The sequence below is a fragment of the Corvus hawaiiensis genome, chromosome 2, assembly GCF_020740725.1.
Source record: "Corvus hawaiiensis isolate bCorHaw1 chromosome 2, bCorHaw1.pri.cur, whole genome shotgun sequence".
Taxonomy (NCBI): domain Eukaryota; kingdom Metazoa; phylum Chordata; class Aves; order Passeriformes; family Corvidae; genus Corvus; species Corvus hawaiiensis.
In genome coordinates, this window is record NC_063214.1 from 91,224,092 (window position 1) to 91,240,006 (window position 15,915).

The following is a 15,915-nucleotide window of genomic DNA, read 5'->3' on the forward strand; positions in this document are numbered from 1 at the left end:
AAGAAAGTGGAAAGGAAGATGGTTTTTTTTTTCCCTTAACGACTGAATGTTATTTATTCTGGGTACTCTAGGAAAGAAAATAAACAAGTTTCTGCATTCAAAGTACAGTGCATTTACATAAAAAGACAATCATTAAGCATAGTATGCAGCTACACTTGAGGGGAAAAAAAACTTTCCAAATGCTGTCATTAATATTTATCTTTGCAACATTGATCAGGGCAAATCATAGCAGCCAGCCTAGCACTGAATATTCTTGGATTTACTCGAGGCTTCTGAAAAGATGTATGAGCTTACCGCTTCATCACCCATGGCTTCCAGCAGAGCTTCAGCAGAGCTGGTATGGCTGACAGCTGTCATATGGTCCAGCTTCCAGAGCCACGTAACTGCAGACTTTACAGTATGTTCAGACACAGGAGTACATTTCTGCTGCCACTTCATAAGATCCTGAGCAGCCCTGAAAATGAGATTAACTATAAATCAGAAACAGTGAGAATCACGCTGGCAGAACAAGAGAGTGGAGCTCTACTATTATTACAATTCTTTTATATTCTTAAGTAAGAATTACAATATACCACAGATACTAAATCTATACTTGCAATAAAGGAAGCAGAGAAAAAATGAAACCATTAGAAAAATACCGTAATTTTATAAGAATTTTTTTGCGACAATTGTTTCCAAAGTAGGGTCAGGAGAGATAAAGTATTTTTTAAAAGAGTTCCTGATTCATAACTCTCCTTATCATAAAAACTCAAGCAGGTTTTTAAAATATGTGCATAAAAAAAAGCGCCTTGCACAAGTCTCATTCCACAACTTGCTCCACGACCTTTGTGTCAGAGCAGTTTAACTGACACTTTTTTTTGTAATACAGCTGATCTTTGGCTACCCATCAAAAATAAAATTTGTGATGCTAAGCTTTTTGGTATTTTAATTGATAGAAGACTGTAGTCTTAATGGAAGAACAGAAGTACAAAGCCAATGAGCACTTGTGCCTGTGCACTTGTACATAAAAAGGCAGAAAGGAACTAAAAAACCAACTGGTTCCAGTATCTGTGACATTCCATCAAGAACTATTTTGAAGGGTTTCCTGCAAATCTAAAAGACAAATATGTTTCCCAAGATTCTTTTAAAGTAATAATTTATATGCTATATTGTCTTTTGTCTCTGTCCTGCAAAAACAAATTGATGACCATAATTACTGTTTCAATTTTGACCTGGCTTTGCATTTCACTTTTTAAAAGTTCTCTGATATCAAAAACTATGGAAGTTATCTGCTTTGTAAAATATCTTCTTTGGAAAATATCTACTTTTGCAACAGGCTGCCCCAAGAAGCTGTGGATTCCCCATCCCTGGAAGTGTTCAAGGCCAGGTTGGATGAGGCTTTGAACAACCTAATCTAATGGAAGGTGTCCCTGCCCATGGCAGGGGGCTTGGAACTAGGTGGTCTATGATGTCCCTTGCAACCTAAACCATTCTGTGATTGTATTACTCTCCTTTTCAAATCTCAGTTGTGTCACAATCTAGAGAATTAAGATAGGGTACCAGAATCAAATCTGTAGGACAATGCTTGGGTAAAATAACATTAAGAATCACCATGCAATTGTAAGTTAACATTGCAGAACCAATTTTAAAATTATATGACCTAATTTGTGCATAATTTTTTTCCACTCATCTATCCCAACCCAAGCTTACACATTCAAACTCTCATGCATATATGAGACTTTATGCAGATAGGTAAGAGTTGAATAGCTGCTTCTATTCTTCTAACTAAATGCAAATTCATTTACTCCTCTCAGGCAACAAGCGCTTGGAAATCTTCTTTTGTTATGGAAATCTATTATTCTTTCCTACTGCTGCAACTGATTTCTGTGACCATGGAAATCTATAGATATACAAATGGCTGTGCCTGTGTCTATGGCACTTCGGGGAGTGCACATTTAGCTGCAAGGCAGAAACCTATAATGTCTAAAGACACAAGAATGCAATAGGTGGTCAGATAGAACCTCACTGTTTCACTAATACTGCAACATCTGAAGGGTATTACTGCTGTTGCAAATCCTTCTGATTTTGTAGAAGGCATGTGTCAGTATTTGGGTTCTGGTACCCTTTATCTGTTCTTCGGGCTAACAGTGGTCTTCTGTTAAATGGAAGTAGCAAGTTCAGGATAACTGTGGGTGAAAATTGGTGGGAAATCTACAGATATTAGTATGACATGAATCACGACAATTTCCAGTACAGAAAGCACCTTATCCAAACACATATAACATGCAACTCTTTTTTATTCTCCAGCAATGGGCCGACATGGACTTCTTTGTCCAGACTGGAGAGACCTGATTGTGGCCTTTCAATACTTGAAGGGACTTAGAAGAAAAATGGGGAGAGTCTTTTTAGTAGGGCCTGTAGCAATAGGACAAGGAGTGATGGTTTTGAAGTAAAAGAACCTATATTCAGACTAGACAAAAGGACGAACTTTTTTATAATGAGGGTGCTGAAACACAGGAGCAGGTTGCCCAGAGAGGTGGGAGATGCCTCATCCTTAGAAACATTCGAAGTCAGGCTGGATGCCGCTTTGAGCAACTTGGTGTAGTGGAAGGTGTCCCTGCCCATTTGCAGGGGTGTTGGACCAGATCACCTTTAAAAGTGCCTTCCAACCCAAACCATTCATTCTATGATTCTGACTCTTTCTGCTTACCGAATGAGGTTGAATCTGGCAATTTGGATCACCTGTTCCACAAGTACCATAGAAAGTGCATCCCGACAAAGATCAAATTCAGTTGGAGCTGCAATGCCAAAATCCAACACAATGACAATGCACTGTTCTTGAATCACTCCAAATATCTGCCGGCTCTCACTGGTTAACCATTCCATTCGCTGCTTATATAGCTCAATAGCTCCCATTAGACAATCCACAAAATGAAGAATCAGTTCTTTTTTGGCTGTCAGCTTTATTCAAATAAGGGAGAGAAGGAAATTGAATATCAAAACAAATAATACAAATGCAGCCCCAAGCTTAGCACAGCTGCAATAGCTAGTTTGTAAGTGTCAGACATGCCAGCCAAGGTAGCAGTGAAAACAACCCATTTTCCTTCCACTGTTTCAAGAGCAAATACTTGACAAATGCATCTAAGCTATAAAGAAAAGGCACTGCATTTTGTCCTAATTGCTTTTCATAATCTTTTTATGTGAGCATGGGACAGTGCCAATGGGTTGTCTGACTAGTCTGTCTCAAAACTGCAGCAATTAGAATGAGCTGAACACAGGCTAGGATGTAGAAAGGGCTGCAGAGCAGATGGGTGAACAAACAAGGACACAGAAACTTTGTACCTTCTTAGACTAGAACTTTGACTGGCTTTTAAAAAAATTTTACAGCAATACAAGGCAGCATACGGTTTGGTTCTAGGGCACTTCAATCTCCACCTTGTCTTTAGCATTTGGAAGGAAAACATAAAATGTTTCTTGTTTGAACACTAACAATGCCCAGCATTACAGATTAACTATTTGTGGATAGGTACTTAGGCAAATCTAGTTCAGATAACTGCAATCAACAACTAAAACTTCCCATACCTTTTCAGTAAAGAAAAATCTAGAATCAGTATTAAAATTAAAACCAGCACATCCTCCCAATGAGTAAGTGTATACAGATTCACCATGACCTGTGAGTCTAAAACTGCACCACAGATTCCCCCAATAGCTCTGGGCCATGTGAGCTGATTTACTGGTTGCCTTTTACCTCTAACTTCCTTTCCAGGACTAAGTACAAAACCTTGGAAACAGAAATGTTTTTAAACAAGAACATTTCTTAGGGAGAAGATATTTTGTGTGTCAGTCTGCACACATCTCCCTCTCATTTTTATTTTTCTGTGTTCTTTAATATCAGCTTGGGCCCTGTAATGTGCCTCCCAGATACAAAGTCTCAGGCAGTCTGCCAAAGGAATGTCGGCCTGGGAAGGAGCACTTAGAAATCCAGTTTCCTCCTATGACAGTCAGATTCATACAAAGTTTACTGCACTACATCGACCAAACTCCATCTTAAAATAAAGCACTTTTCTTCGAATATCCTCTCACTCATAGAAAGCAAGTGCAGATTTCCATTTCTCTGAGGGCCAGGAAACTTCTGACTGTCCAGTCTAATTTTATTCATGGCCGTTCATACCCATTTATTTTTGGACTAGCATGCCTTTTAGCAGAGAAAACTACAGCTTTGCCCTATCCCTGTAATTTGCCTTTCTGTAGCATTCAAGGGCAATAATACTACCCCTCTTCTGTCTTCTTTCGGGCTTATATTTCAGCATCAACCAAGCCCTCTTATAAGATCATCACTCCACTGCAGTTCATCCTACCAGCTCTTCTCAGTACCTGCTCTGGTTTGAATGGCTTATTCTAAGCCTGTGGTAACTGTATACAATTTTGTACTTAATATCCTAAAGGAGATCTGACCAGATTTTGTATAGTAGCAAAAATGTCTTTCCTGCTGCTCACAACATGTCCAAAGATTAGAAGATGTGTAGGTATTTCATATTGAATTAATGGGCATAAAATGAGGGGGAAAGGCTCCCTGAAATCGTTCTTTACCCGTTTTTAAGCTTTGTGCCTCAAAAGTTACTCTAGTCATCAGAAAAAATGACAAGCCATTTGCTTTTGTAAAATCCTTTATAAATTAACTCTCTCCCTTCCACACTCACATGCACATCTCTTCAATCAGAATCCATGCTCTTAACAATGGGGCTGCCAGCAGCTGTTGCTAAGACATTCCTTAGAACATGAGCACGGGCAGAGATCCAGCTAGCTGTCTCTATAGAATAGGCTGAGCCTTTTGTGACCTGCTGGCACTAAGCAAAGCATTGCTTTACATTGGCAATGACAGCACATTTTGTCTTCCTCTTTCCATGTCCCCATTTGTTTTATTGATTACAATTTTATTTTTTTTAACTTGTTCTGAGCATCTTCTCTTTAAGGATTCTGTATTTCAAGACAGGGTAGATGTTGCTTAGAAACTGCAATCTTGTCTGGAAAAGATTTACTGCAATGCTGCACCAAGGCAAGAGACTAAGACTTAGAAAGGAAAAAAGATGTCTAGCTTTTCTACCACTGATAGTTATCACTAACAGTTTGACAAAACAGAAAAAAAAAAATCAAAAGATAAAGTACTCACAAAGAATGTAAGTATTTTATGCCATAGGAAGGCATTTTAGTCATATCATTCTGCAACAGTGATAATAACTTCTAAGCACGTAGGGAAGTTACCACAAGTCAGCCACACTTACATTATACACGCTGCCATCTTGTGCTCTCTTGTATTGAGGAAACAGACCATCTGCATACCGAGAAGCCACTGGTTTCCCCAAAGTGGTCACATAATCTACAGTAAAATTTACAAAAGATCAAGTTGCTAATCTTTGAGACTACTTCAAACAGGTATTTTTCAGGCTGATGTGTATGTCATCCATGTGTGAGGCACACGCATCAGTATTGACTCTTGACATTAAGAAACTTGAAAGAAATTCTAATTCTGTTTTGATTTTACAGTTATTTTCTGGTTATATCTATGATGGGTACTTGAGGCTCTCAGCCTCTGGCTGCATCTCCTGTTGTGCCTGGCTGCATTCCCTGGCTGGACCCTAGACATGGTTAATTACCTTGCCCTGCTGCAGGACTGTATCCTGTTCAGAGAGGGCACGGCCTGGGCTGCAGTCCCTTTTGGCTCCTGGCTCACTTTCCACCCATAGAGCAGCCCTGCTTTTGCTGCTTCCTGCCAGTTTAGTCAGAAGTGAGGAAAAAAACCACATCTAATTACTTATAGGCCAAAAACTACATGGGACTTTAATTATTGTGAGGTTTAGGCAACCTCACAACAGGACTTGCAAATATTTGTCTATCAAACATAATATAAAATCTGGTACAGATAATGCTGTTCTCTTACACAACTCAGTGGGTGCAGAAGTGAGTGCATCTAAGGAAAAGGTTGCACTCTGCACTTTCAGTAGCTAGAAATCTTCTCCAGGATCTCCACTGATAGGGAAACATTAGGGGTGGGAATAGTGAACGTCATAAAGCAGCTATCTGTGCACCATGCTGCCCTGCCAAGCTAGTACATTTTGCTCCTAATACTGTAACAACTTTAACCCTGCTTAACAGCTTCTTCTTAATCTGCAACACACAAGATATCAGGAACTGCACTGGTGATCTTTGAATGCCCCATGGACACAAGCCAGCCAAAATCTTAAATTATGCAACCTAGAACTATTGCGATACATTACAATTCCTACTTCTCAGGCAGCAAGCTGTTCAAAGAAAAGAATACATTACCATGCTCGGCAAAGCACCATTATGGCAGTGGTTAATAATTATTAGCAAACTCTTCCCCTCCAGCTGTCAGATAACTGCAAAGGAACATTTTTCTATAGTCTGACTTTGCATGAAAAGCAGACTGAATTCTAATTAAATTTAACTTTTTCCTTAAAGCTGGATACCTGGAAATAATATACTACTCCCAAGCACATTTACTAACCCTGATGATCAATATTAAATCACAGATTATGGCATGGCATACATTATATTTGCCATCTGAAAGGAGACAGAGATCTTATCGCGTGTTACTTGCAAGAAAAAGATTAACAGTCTCAGCAGCACCAGCTATTTCCCAGCTACAGCTAAATTGGTGAGGATGTGAACTGCAGCCTAGGGTAAAGAAACAGTACAACTGAGTAAGGAAAGCCATTCTCAGACCCTAAATCCTTCTCATATCAAAAGGAGATGGAGTGTCTCAGTTCTCTGAACTGGCAATGTCAGCAACTGTGGATACGGCTTTCATTTCTGCCATTACTGTAATAGACAATATGAAAATCTCCACTGTGTACATTGGGTGCAGAATGAGTGCGACCCTCTAGACTATTCAAAGTTGGGGGATTTATTATCCTATTATCGATTTGTCTTATACCTTTCCTGTGCTGGAATCCAATCTGTGACAAAATCTGGGACAGGGACAATTTGTTTCTTTTGAGACCATAACATTGAAGCCATTTAGAAGATGAAACAAGGGATTGTACATCTGTTCTCCATTGACTGACTGCCAGTCTCTTTTCCTTCTCTTCTGATTTCTTCTTGTCGACCTCGTGGGAATCTTCAGGAACTTGTCTGTGCTTTGAATGAAAGGCATCTGCTGTAAAGAGAAACGAGGGAAACAAAACCTTTATATTTTAACCAAACAATTTCAAAACTGAACAAGATGAATTTCTCCTTTCTTTACCTTTATTGCCTCCTTTCTTTACCTGTATTCCACGGTTCTGTATACACATAAAGCTCACCTCTTGTTTTCTTCCTTTCATACTGAATAATATTCTTAATCTGGAAAGCTGCTCTCAGTCCTACACATCCACTTGCTGTTGTATCTTTTTATTCATCCATATACATTCACCTTCAATTTATTAAAGGAAACATCTCTTGTATGCTGAAATTCAAGCCCTGAAATCTAAGTCCAGTTTGCCAAACGGCACTTCTCCCAGCTCCTAAGACATCTCTCCTAAGTCTTGGAAATCAGAACACATAATAGGCATTCAAAAATTGTCAGACCATCACTATGTACACATTAGAAGTATTATGCAATAAACAAGTAGTTCCAAAAAATGGCATGTTGAACTCCTACCATAAGCAATAGCATTGTCCCCAGAAGATCCTGACTTTATTGCAAGGCTGGTGAAATTCCCTCTGATCCCATCACTTGCCTCAAGTGTAAATGATGATTCTGTCAGTTTCCGCTCTGGGCTGTGATGGACCACGTGCATGCATAAGAAACCATGGACATGAAGGTCTAGGTTCATTTGAAGTTCTACAGGATGTGGAACACACTTCAGCAAGGAAGTATGGTTTGCTAGGCTAGCTCTACTTGTATTTGGCAGCAGTGGCAGCTCAGAGCCCAGAGTGCTGAGGCAGAAATGGAAGCAATAATAACAATAATGCCTCTGTTCCTCAGCACAGAGGTTCTAGGAGGACTTTGGTATTTCCTGTTCATTCCCAAAATACTCTGCATGAGCTAAGCTGGCTCTAGTTGATTAAATACCCTTGCTGTATCTAAGTTTACTTGCTGTAGACTTTGGAAATTTCTGTTCATTTTCCCCAGTACCAACATCATCCAGTGTGTCCCAGTCCTCCATTGCCCATATACCATAAACTGCCCGTAAATGCATAGCATGTATCAAACTGGCCCAAAATACAAAGAAAGGTACTGCCATCTTTAATGCCTTCAAAATAACCTTCAGTCTAGTATGGAAAGTGATCAGAACTCCCTGCTAAATTCAAGTATTATAACAACTGACCTGGTTTGAAAAGTTCGTTAGATAGACAGTTCCTCAGTTAACACTACATAAAGGAAATTTGAGTCTTATCTTCAGAAACCATCTTACAGTGACAGGGCTTCTATACAGTGTAGACTGGCACGAGTTCTTTCACAGTCATCAGTCCTACAAGCAGGACGCTGGGCTGGCATGCCTATAGAGGTTGGCATGCCTATAGAGGCTGGCATTTTACCAGCCCTCCTTTGCTCTGTGCAGAAGCAGCAGTGACAAATGTTAACTCTAGAGAGAGGCAGGTGAAGGTTTGCAGCTGCTCGAGCTTTGAATATAGTCAGGCACTGTTTATAGTCACTTGAACAGTCATTCCCAGTTTCCTTCTCCAAAAATACATAAAGGCCAGCACAGCACCCCATACACAGCCCAGGTGAGAGTGGCACAGCTTCAGAATGGCTTGTACACAGCCAGCATTGCACACCACAGTACTCCAAAGAAAACTGGAAGTTATCTAAGAAAACATGGAATCTATGCAAAAATAGTGATGAAATACTCACAGTCACTCCAAGCAAGTCTCTTAGATGGATTAGCAGTCATGACAGATCTCTTGACCAGCAGCTCCTCTTTGCTTTATTCTGAAACCCTGAGGAATCATTATGTTTTAAAAAAATTAAAACATTGCCATGCACAGGTCAATATGAACTGGAGACCAGCTCCACATGCCCAGTCAATAATAAGCTGCAGAAGGATGAGATCAGGATTTTCCTCAAGCAAAAAAATATTACAAACTAAAAAGGATAGCTACTTCCCATCTCAAGAAAGGCCGAAGTCATATTTGACAGGGATACACAAGCTCAAAAGTGGGAAATCAGGAAATTGGTAATATTGTTTCCCTTCCTTCACCCTTAATTATCATAAAAAAGAGCCAATATGCTAGAAAAATGAGTGTGGTGCTTTGGCCTGCTGTCAGCCAGTTGTATCATATTCTTTTATTTTGCAGTATACCTTACCTTTGCTATAATTCTATTTATGAGGAAACCTAGTAGTATCTGAGATGCAATTTTGTGAAGAGATTTATAACTTTGCCTAAGACTACAAGATGATTCACAAAGAAAAGGAATTACGTGTGTGAATGTGGTATAAGGCCCAACTGTGAATAAGACAGCAGATGAACAGAAGGCAAAACACCAGAGAAAGCAAGGTAGCATACACTGGCTGAGTGTATTGCTTTCAGACATCATTCTTTGCCATTGACTTGGTTTTTTCTTTTAATAAGTAAGATGAATGAATGAGGGATATTTATGAATCATTAGAAGGCCAGCTGTTAGCCATTGCCATCAAGCAGTTTTTCCCACAGGAAAAGCAAAAACAGGATAAAATATTTAACCCAAAGACTTAGCTTTCTCCCTCTTTCTTCAATGCAGAATAGAACATGCTATTTATTCCTCTTACACAGGTTTAAATACCCATGTGGAAACATATAAACCATTCCAGTCTTTGTCCTGCTCACAAAGAAAGACATGAACAGTGTGAAGGGCAGGGAGGACTTGAAAAAAGCAGGACTTTGTTCTGCACCCTAACACCCCAGGTGTTGTGCAGCACAACCCCTGACTAGCCTTGGCATCAGGGCATTAAAAGGAAGCCCTTGCCACAGGGGAGCCATGGCAGACAACGCCTATAGTGAAAGGCCACAGCAAGCCACAAGGCTTGTGCCATTTTTCTCTCCAAATGAAGAAAAAGTACCACGGTAATAGCTGAGACACAATTCAAGCAGCAGCCTGCATCAGAGAATGAATCCCAGGTGCTACCTCATTTTCCAGATGCCCAGGGGCATGGCAACAGGTTTTTCCTTGCCTTAGCCTCCAGCACCACCCCCAGTTCCTTGAACAACACCTGGATGTGAAATGCTAGCTCTGTATGAAAAGGAGCATTTGAAAGCAGATGAAGCAACTTCCAATGGAAACAGTGAGTTTTACCTCAAGTCTTGGAAACAGCGAGCTCAAAAACAATGATAGCTGGGATAATCTTCAGCCCAAGATCTGAATCCAAACAGGTTATTTTCAAAACATGAACCAGAGTTCTTCTGGGCACCTCTACCCTTTCCGCTCTGGCCAGTGTAAACAAAATGCTAAAGCCGTAACCCACCACCAGCTCAGCGTGTGTAACACATGTGCGGGTGGCAATGTTTGCTGAGGCCATTCCGCCGGGCTGCCCCAACAGGTGGGAATGCCTCAGGAAAGCCCACACACCTTACAGCCCAAGAAGCTGCCTCACATACCACCTGAAGGACTGAACCCCAGATGAAGGGAGTGCAGGGGCCTGAGGTTAGTGGCTGCCCACTGCAGAAATGGAATAATGGAATCACAGAATGGGTCAGGTTGGAAGGGACCACAGTGGGTCATTTGCTCCAATCTCCCTGGTCAAGAAAGATCATCCCAGAGCACATTGCACAGGATTGTGTCCAGACAGTTCTTGAGTATCTCCAGTGAGGGAGACTCCACAACCTTTCTGGACCATCTTTTCCAGTGCCCAGTCACCCACACAGTAAGTAAGTTTTTCTTCATATTCAGGTGGAACTTCCTGTGCGTCAGTTTCTGCCCCTTCCCTCGTGTCCTGGTGACTGGCACCACTGAGAAGAGGCTGGCTCCCTCCTCTTGGCACCTCTTCCGCCCTTCCCCCCCCCCCCCCCCCCCCACCCCCGCTTTAGATATTTATACACTAATGAGATCCCTTCTCAAACAGGGCAGAGGTGTTCCAGCAAAACCAAAGCGGGGTCTGAGGAAGAGCGGAGCAAGGGCCAGGGTGAGTCCCGGCCGTGTCGCTCACCGGCGCTGCGCCCTCGCAGCGGCCACCTGAGGCGACCGGCCGTGTCCCCGTATACACCGCCCGGGAACGGGAGGTGAAGGGAAGCCGGGCCTCTGCGGTGAAGGACCACGGCTCGGCGGCACACCCCTGCGCCGGGGCCGGGCTGCCGCTGCCCTGCGGCGAGACCGGGGCCGCCGCCTGCGCCGCCTCCTCTGCTCCCCCAGTGCGGGGGCGCCCGGCCGGCCGCCCTCACCTGCCTCGGCCGCGGCCTCACCGCCGCCTGCCCGGCCGCCCTCACTGCCGCTGTAGCCTGGAGACCGCGTGGTTGCTACGGCACGGCCCGGCCTCGCCTCACCCCGCGCCCCAACCGAGCGGTGGGAGGGACGCGCGAGGGCTGAGCTGCCCGAGGGCCGGCGGCACGGGCACGGGCGGCTCCGGGACCGCTGTTCCTCACGCTGCCACTGCCGCTGTCCTTGCCCCTGGCACTGCCCCTGCCACCGCCCGCACCCTGCCCCTTCCCCTGCCACTGCACTGCTGCCGCGGGGAAACCAATGCAGAATAAATTCATCCTCAACAGGCGCCGGCACAACGCCGTGCATTCATTTCTTGGGGAGCCAGAAATACGCGAGCCAACTTGGAGAGTTACAGAAATCTATATATAGCGGATTCGAGCCTTCTGGTGTTGTTAATTCTTAATTTAGGCTAAGCCGTTGACAATATTTATAACAAGAGCAGCCACGCATGTCCTTTAAGTCAGAGGAGCCATATACACTAGCTGGGGAGTTGCTGTGCTCACACAATCACAGAATTGGTCACGTTGGAAGGGACCACAGTGGGTCATCTGGTCCAGCCTCCTAAAGCAGGGTCAGCACATTGCACGGAATTATGTCCAGATGGTTCTTGAATATCCCCAGCGAGGGAGATTCCACAACCTTACTGGACCATCTGTTCCAGTGCTCAGTCACCCCCACAGTAAAGATGTTCTTCCTCATATTCAGGTGGAACTTCTTGTGCATCAGTTTCTACTCCTTGCCTCGTGTCCTAGTGATTGACAACACTGAGAAAAGCCTGGCTCCCTCCTCTTGGCATCCCCCCTTTAGATAATTATATGCATTAATGAGGTCCCCTTTCAGTCATCTCTTCGAGGCTGAACAGGCCCAACTCCTTCACGCTTCTCCTGGAGAAGCCAAAATAAAAGCTATTCTAGTGTAGTAAAACATACAAAAATACGTTCCCCATAAACCTGAAGTTGGTATTAAAAAGATCCTGTTGATGTAAGATAACCAGAACCCCAGGCTTTTATTTGCAGTATTTGGTCTGTAAATGTTTTTTTGAGTTCAGTTTCCAGATGAGAAACACATAGGGCTGAGATTTGCACTTTCCCTGTTTTGCTCTGGTTTACTATGCAATCACAGAGTAATAAAAGATCTGTCATTTTATAGGATCAACGGATCAGTCTTATCTACATATTGATGTTCAGATGGAAATGCGCACCCATAGGCCATCCTGCAGCATGCCAGAGCTTTGGCTTCAACTCTATGGGATTATTAAACAGTGACAGGCAAGAAAAGTTCCTTATAAGGCATATGGTTGGGATGGGAACCCGACTTTCTGGAGCTCCAGTTTCTCATATAGTTGGAACCAGGAGTTTAAAGACTAGCCTAGGCATGGCAAATCATTCGGGATTGCACAACTCTTTCCCTGAGGTATAGAAAAGACATTTATTTCTCAGACATGAAACAGTTTCCCATCATATAATTAAAAATAGTAGGTACTGAATGTTCTCAGGATCAGACACCATGACTGCCATAGCACAAGCTTCTGTGGACACCCATAGTTTTGGGGGAAGGCTTAAAAAGTTTCTCTTGAAAGTGTAAGTGCCATGGATTTACAAGTAGGTGCCCAAAAATCAAATTAGTCAATCTCTTGATTTGTTACGCTGCTCCAGCAAAACTTTTTTCTCCAACGCTCAATATTCCTCACTCAGGTAATTTTTTATGCACTATCCAGAAAAGCTCACTATCCAGAAAATATTGTCATGTATAAATGTCTGGAAATGCAGTAATTACAAGTTTTTTTAAAGTGATTATGTATGCTGAAACTTTCTCTGCATAGAGCGTGCCAGAAACCTTCACTCAAGGCTTGGCTGCGCTAAGTAAAATATGTTGCAAGAAAACATTCCTTAAAATGCTTTGAACTGCAGGGCTTACAGAACTGCCTGACACGCCCAGGGGCAAAGGCTGACAAATGCAAAGCTACTTTTGACTCCCACGGGCTTTGTCTGTTTTCTCTTAGGTAAAATTCTTAGGAAAATAAAATGGTCTCCACACATCTCATAAACATTGTTCATGTGGAAGCCCTGCCTTGGCCATTGCCCACTCTGCAACTCATGAAAACGAGGAATGTATTTTCCAGATGCTGCCTGCTGAATGAAGCAAGGATGAATAATAAAGGACATCAGGGATCCAAATATCTTGGAAGTGGGAACTGACTCCTTGTCAATTGGGATGATAAAATTAAATCTGGAGCCATTCTGTCATCTGACCTTTAGGTTGAATGACAAAGTGATTTTGATGGGTAGAAACATGTTATTATGTCATTGTAACATGCATCCTGAGATTACTTTATCAAGCATGACTTCATTCGGATTCGAGTACTTCAGCTATCAGTAAATATATTTGATCACTTTTTCTTATGGATTCAAATTGGCATTCTCAGCATTTTCTCTGTAGTGGTCCTTAGAATATGCAACTATTAGCTTATGTTTTATGATGATTCCTTTTCAATCAAAACAGACATAATCCACTCTTTTTCTGTCTTTCATTTTAAAAACCCCCAACTCTTTAACATAATATCTTATTTCTTTTAGATAACTAAAACCACATTTAACATAAACTTGCAAAATTTCTTTATCCATGCAAAGCAGTGTATAAGGTGAATCTAATCTAACTGCTAACATATTAAGAAAGACACTTTCTCATGGATTAGTAGGTAAGGATACTCATGGCACTGATGCTTATGGCTGTGATAGTACGAAGAATGAAGCTTCACCAGGAAGTTTAATGCTGTCACACATCCTTCCCCAGAGTGTCATGCTTCCTGTTGACTCCCTTTCAAAGAGAAACAGGGATCAGTTGCAAGGGATAAGGAAAAGAACACAAACAAGCTGGACTGAACCTGGGTTAATGCTGTCCTTACACATTGTTTACAGTGATTGTCTAAAAAAATCCCTGCATATACCTAAAAACAGTTAATCAGCACAGAATAGATAAAGCATAAAAATATCATCAAAGAAGTAAAATAGTCCTTTCAAGTGTATGTTGTTCTCACCCCTCAAGAGCCTCCTAAAATTTTCTAAAAAAAAATTCTTCAGAGTATCTGAAAACCAGAGGTAAATCAATTAGCCGTAGAAGAGCTGCCCCTGCTGTCAGCAGTAGTATACTGGCATCAGTGTGGAATTTCACCTGTTCCTGCCTAGAAGTCAGGCAGTCAAGGCAGGACAGAGTACTGTGCAGAAGAGGGGGACAGAGCAGGCTCAATCCCATCTATACAGTATTGCACTGTACATTTACCTGAAGAGAAGTATTTTAAGTTTATAAACATTCCTTAAAATTGCTCTTTCAGTTTTTAAGGGAAGTCCTTAAGTTTTGCTTTTCAGAACTGTGCAGCCTATAACTTGGGACTGACTTCAGTCCATGGGTACCTTAGTTTATCTGTTGTGAACTTAGAAGTAATCACTCTTTTGGGTGAGGGTATTTTAGGGAGGTAGCATGAAATGAAAGAAACAGACACTGTGTCCTGAGGATGAAGGGAGGCAGGGGGAAGGGCAAATGGGGATAAACTAAAATTTTAGAGAGGAAAGCGAGAGACAGGCAGGGAGCTAAGAATAATGTGACTGATGTGCAGTGGCAGGGAGAAGCAAGAATTCAAGCTGTAGAAGTGAGATCCACATTAAATACACTCGATAGGAAAATGGGAGAGGGCTTGACTGTCCTGGTGGAAGTGATGTGTGTAGAGAGGCTTTTTGCCTCTTGCCCCACCCACAATCTCCACAGCAAATAGGTCGCACCAGATAAACAGTCCCATACTGTAGGAGCACTGAACTGGACTAGGAAGGCATGGGAGTAGGAGGCTAATGTCACTGCACAAAGGTCTAATAAACTGTAATAGCTGTAGGACTAAACTGTTAGCCATAGAGTGATAATGAAAAGCTGGGCATCTCTTGTGAATGTCTAGTGCCCAAGCTTAAAATCCAGTTTCAGGCCTTGAGGAAAGAGAGAATTGTTTCCAACAGAAGCCAGCAACTGGTTGTCCTCACCAGCCCACCCATGTTTTTAGGCTGTGCATGTCTCCTCTACTTAGTCATACACTGCTGCTTCCTGAATCTGCCAGTGCAGTCTTGCAAGAAGCATAGTTGCTGAATATGCATATACCATTCTGCAGCTTTTACTTTTATTTCTTCTTTTAAACTTTTCTTTGGATCTATACTTAACAAGAAGTGTTTACAAACTGACAGAAGCAAACAGAAACTTCTCCATCCCTGCAAATGTCTGTCTTCCAGTCACCACATGTAGTATGACCAGGCATTAATGGAGGTGACCTTGTCACTGAAGAAGCAATGCTACTTGGAACAGTACATGACAGATCAGTCAAAATTTAAAATTAAAAAATAATTAAAAGATCGCAGGGCTGCATGACCTTTGTTTTTAAGACAGGCACTGCACATCAAGGTTTGCCACTTCCTGGTACCCACATGGTGTTTGTGTCTTCTGGAATGGAGGATGAATGATACAAACACTGCTGATTCCTTATTGCCCTGGGGTGATATTGC

General features: G+C 42.2%; 1 protein-coding gene across 1 annotated transcript in view; it reads right to left on the reverse strand.

Annotated features, from left to right (window-relative positions):
* VWA3B (von Willebrand factor A domain containing 3B) overlaps positions 1-11,482 on the reverse strand; it is a 63,321-nt gene extending 51,839 nt beyond the window's left edge. Inside the window, exons 1-6 of the mRNA XM_048325134.1 lie at positions 11,338-11,482; positions 8,837-8,922; positions 6,935-7,153; positions 5,262-5,356; positions 2,690-2,940; positions 295-454 (exon numbers count right to left, since the gene is read on the reverse strand). Coding sequence (XP_048181091.1) covers positions 295-454; positions 2,690-2,940; positions 5,262-5,356; positions 6,935-7,153; positions 8,837-8,876 — 765 coding nt within the window. The 5' untranslated portion in view covers positions 8,877-8,922; positions 11,338-11,482. The remainder of the gene's footprint in view (positions 1-294; positions 455-2,689; positions 2,941-5,261; positions 5,357-6,934; positions 7,154-8,836; positions 8,923-11,337) is intronic.
* Positions 11,483-15,915: the final 4,433 nt, after the last annotated feature.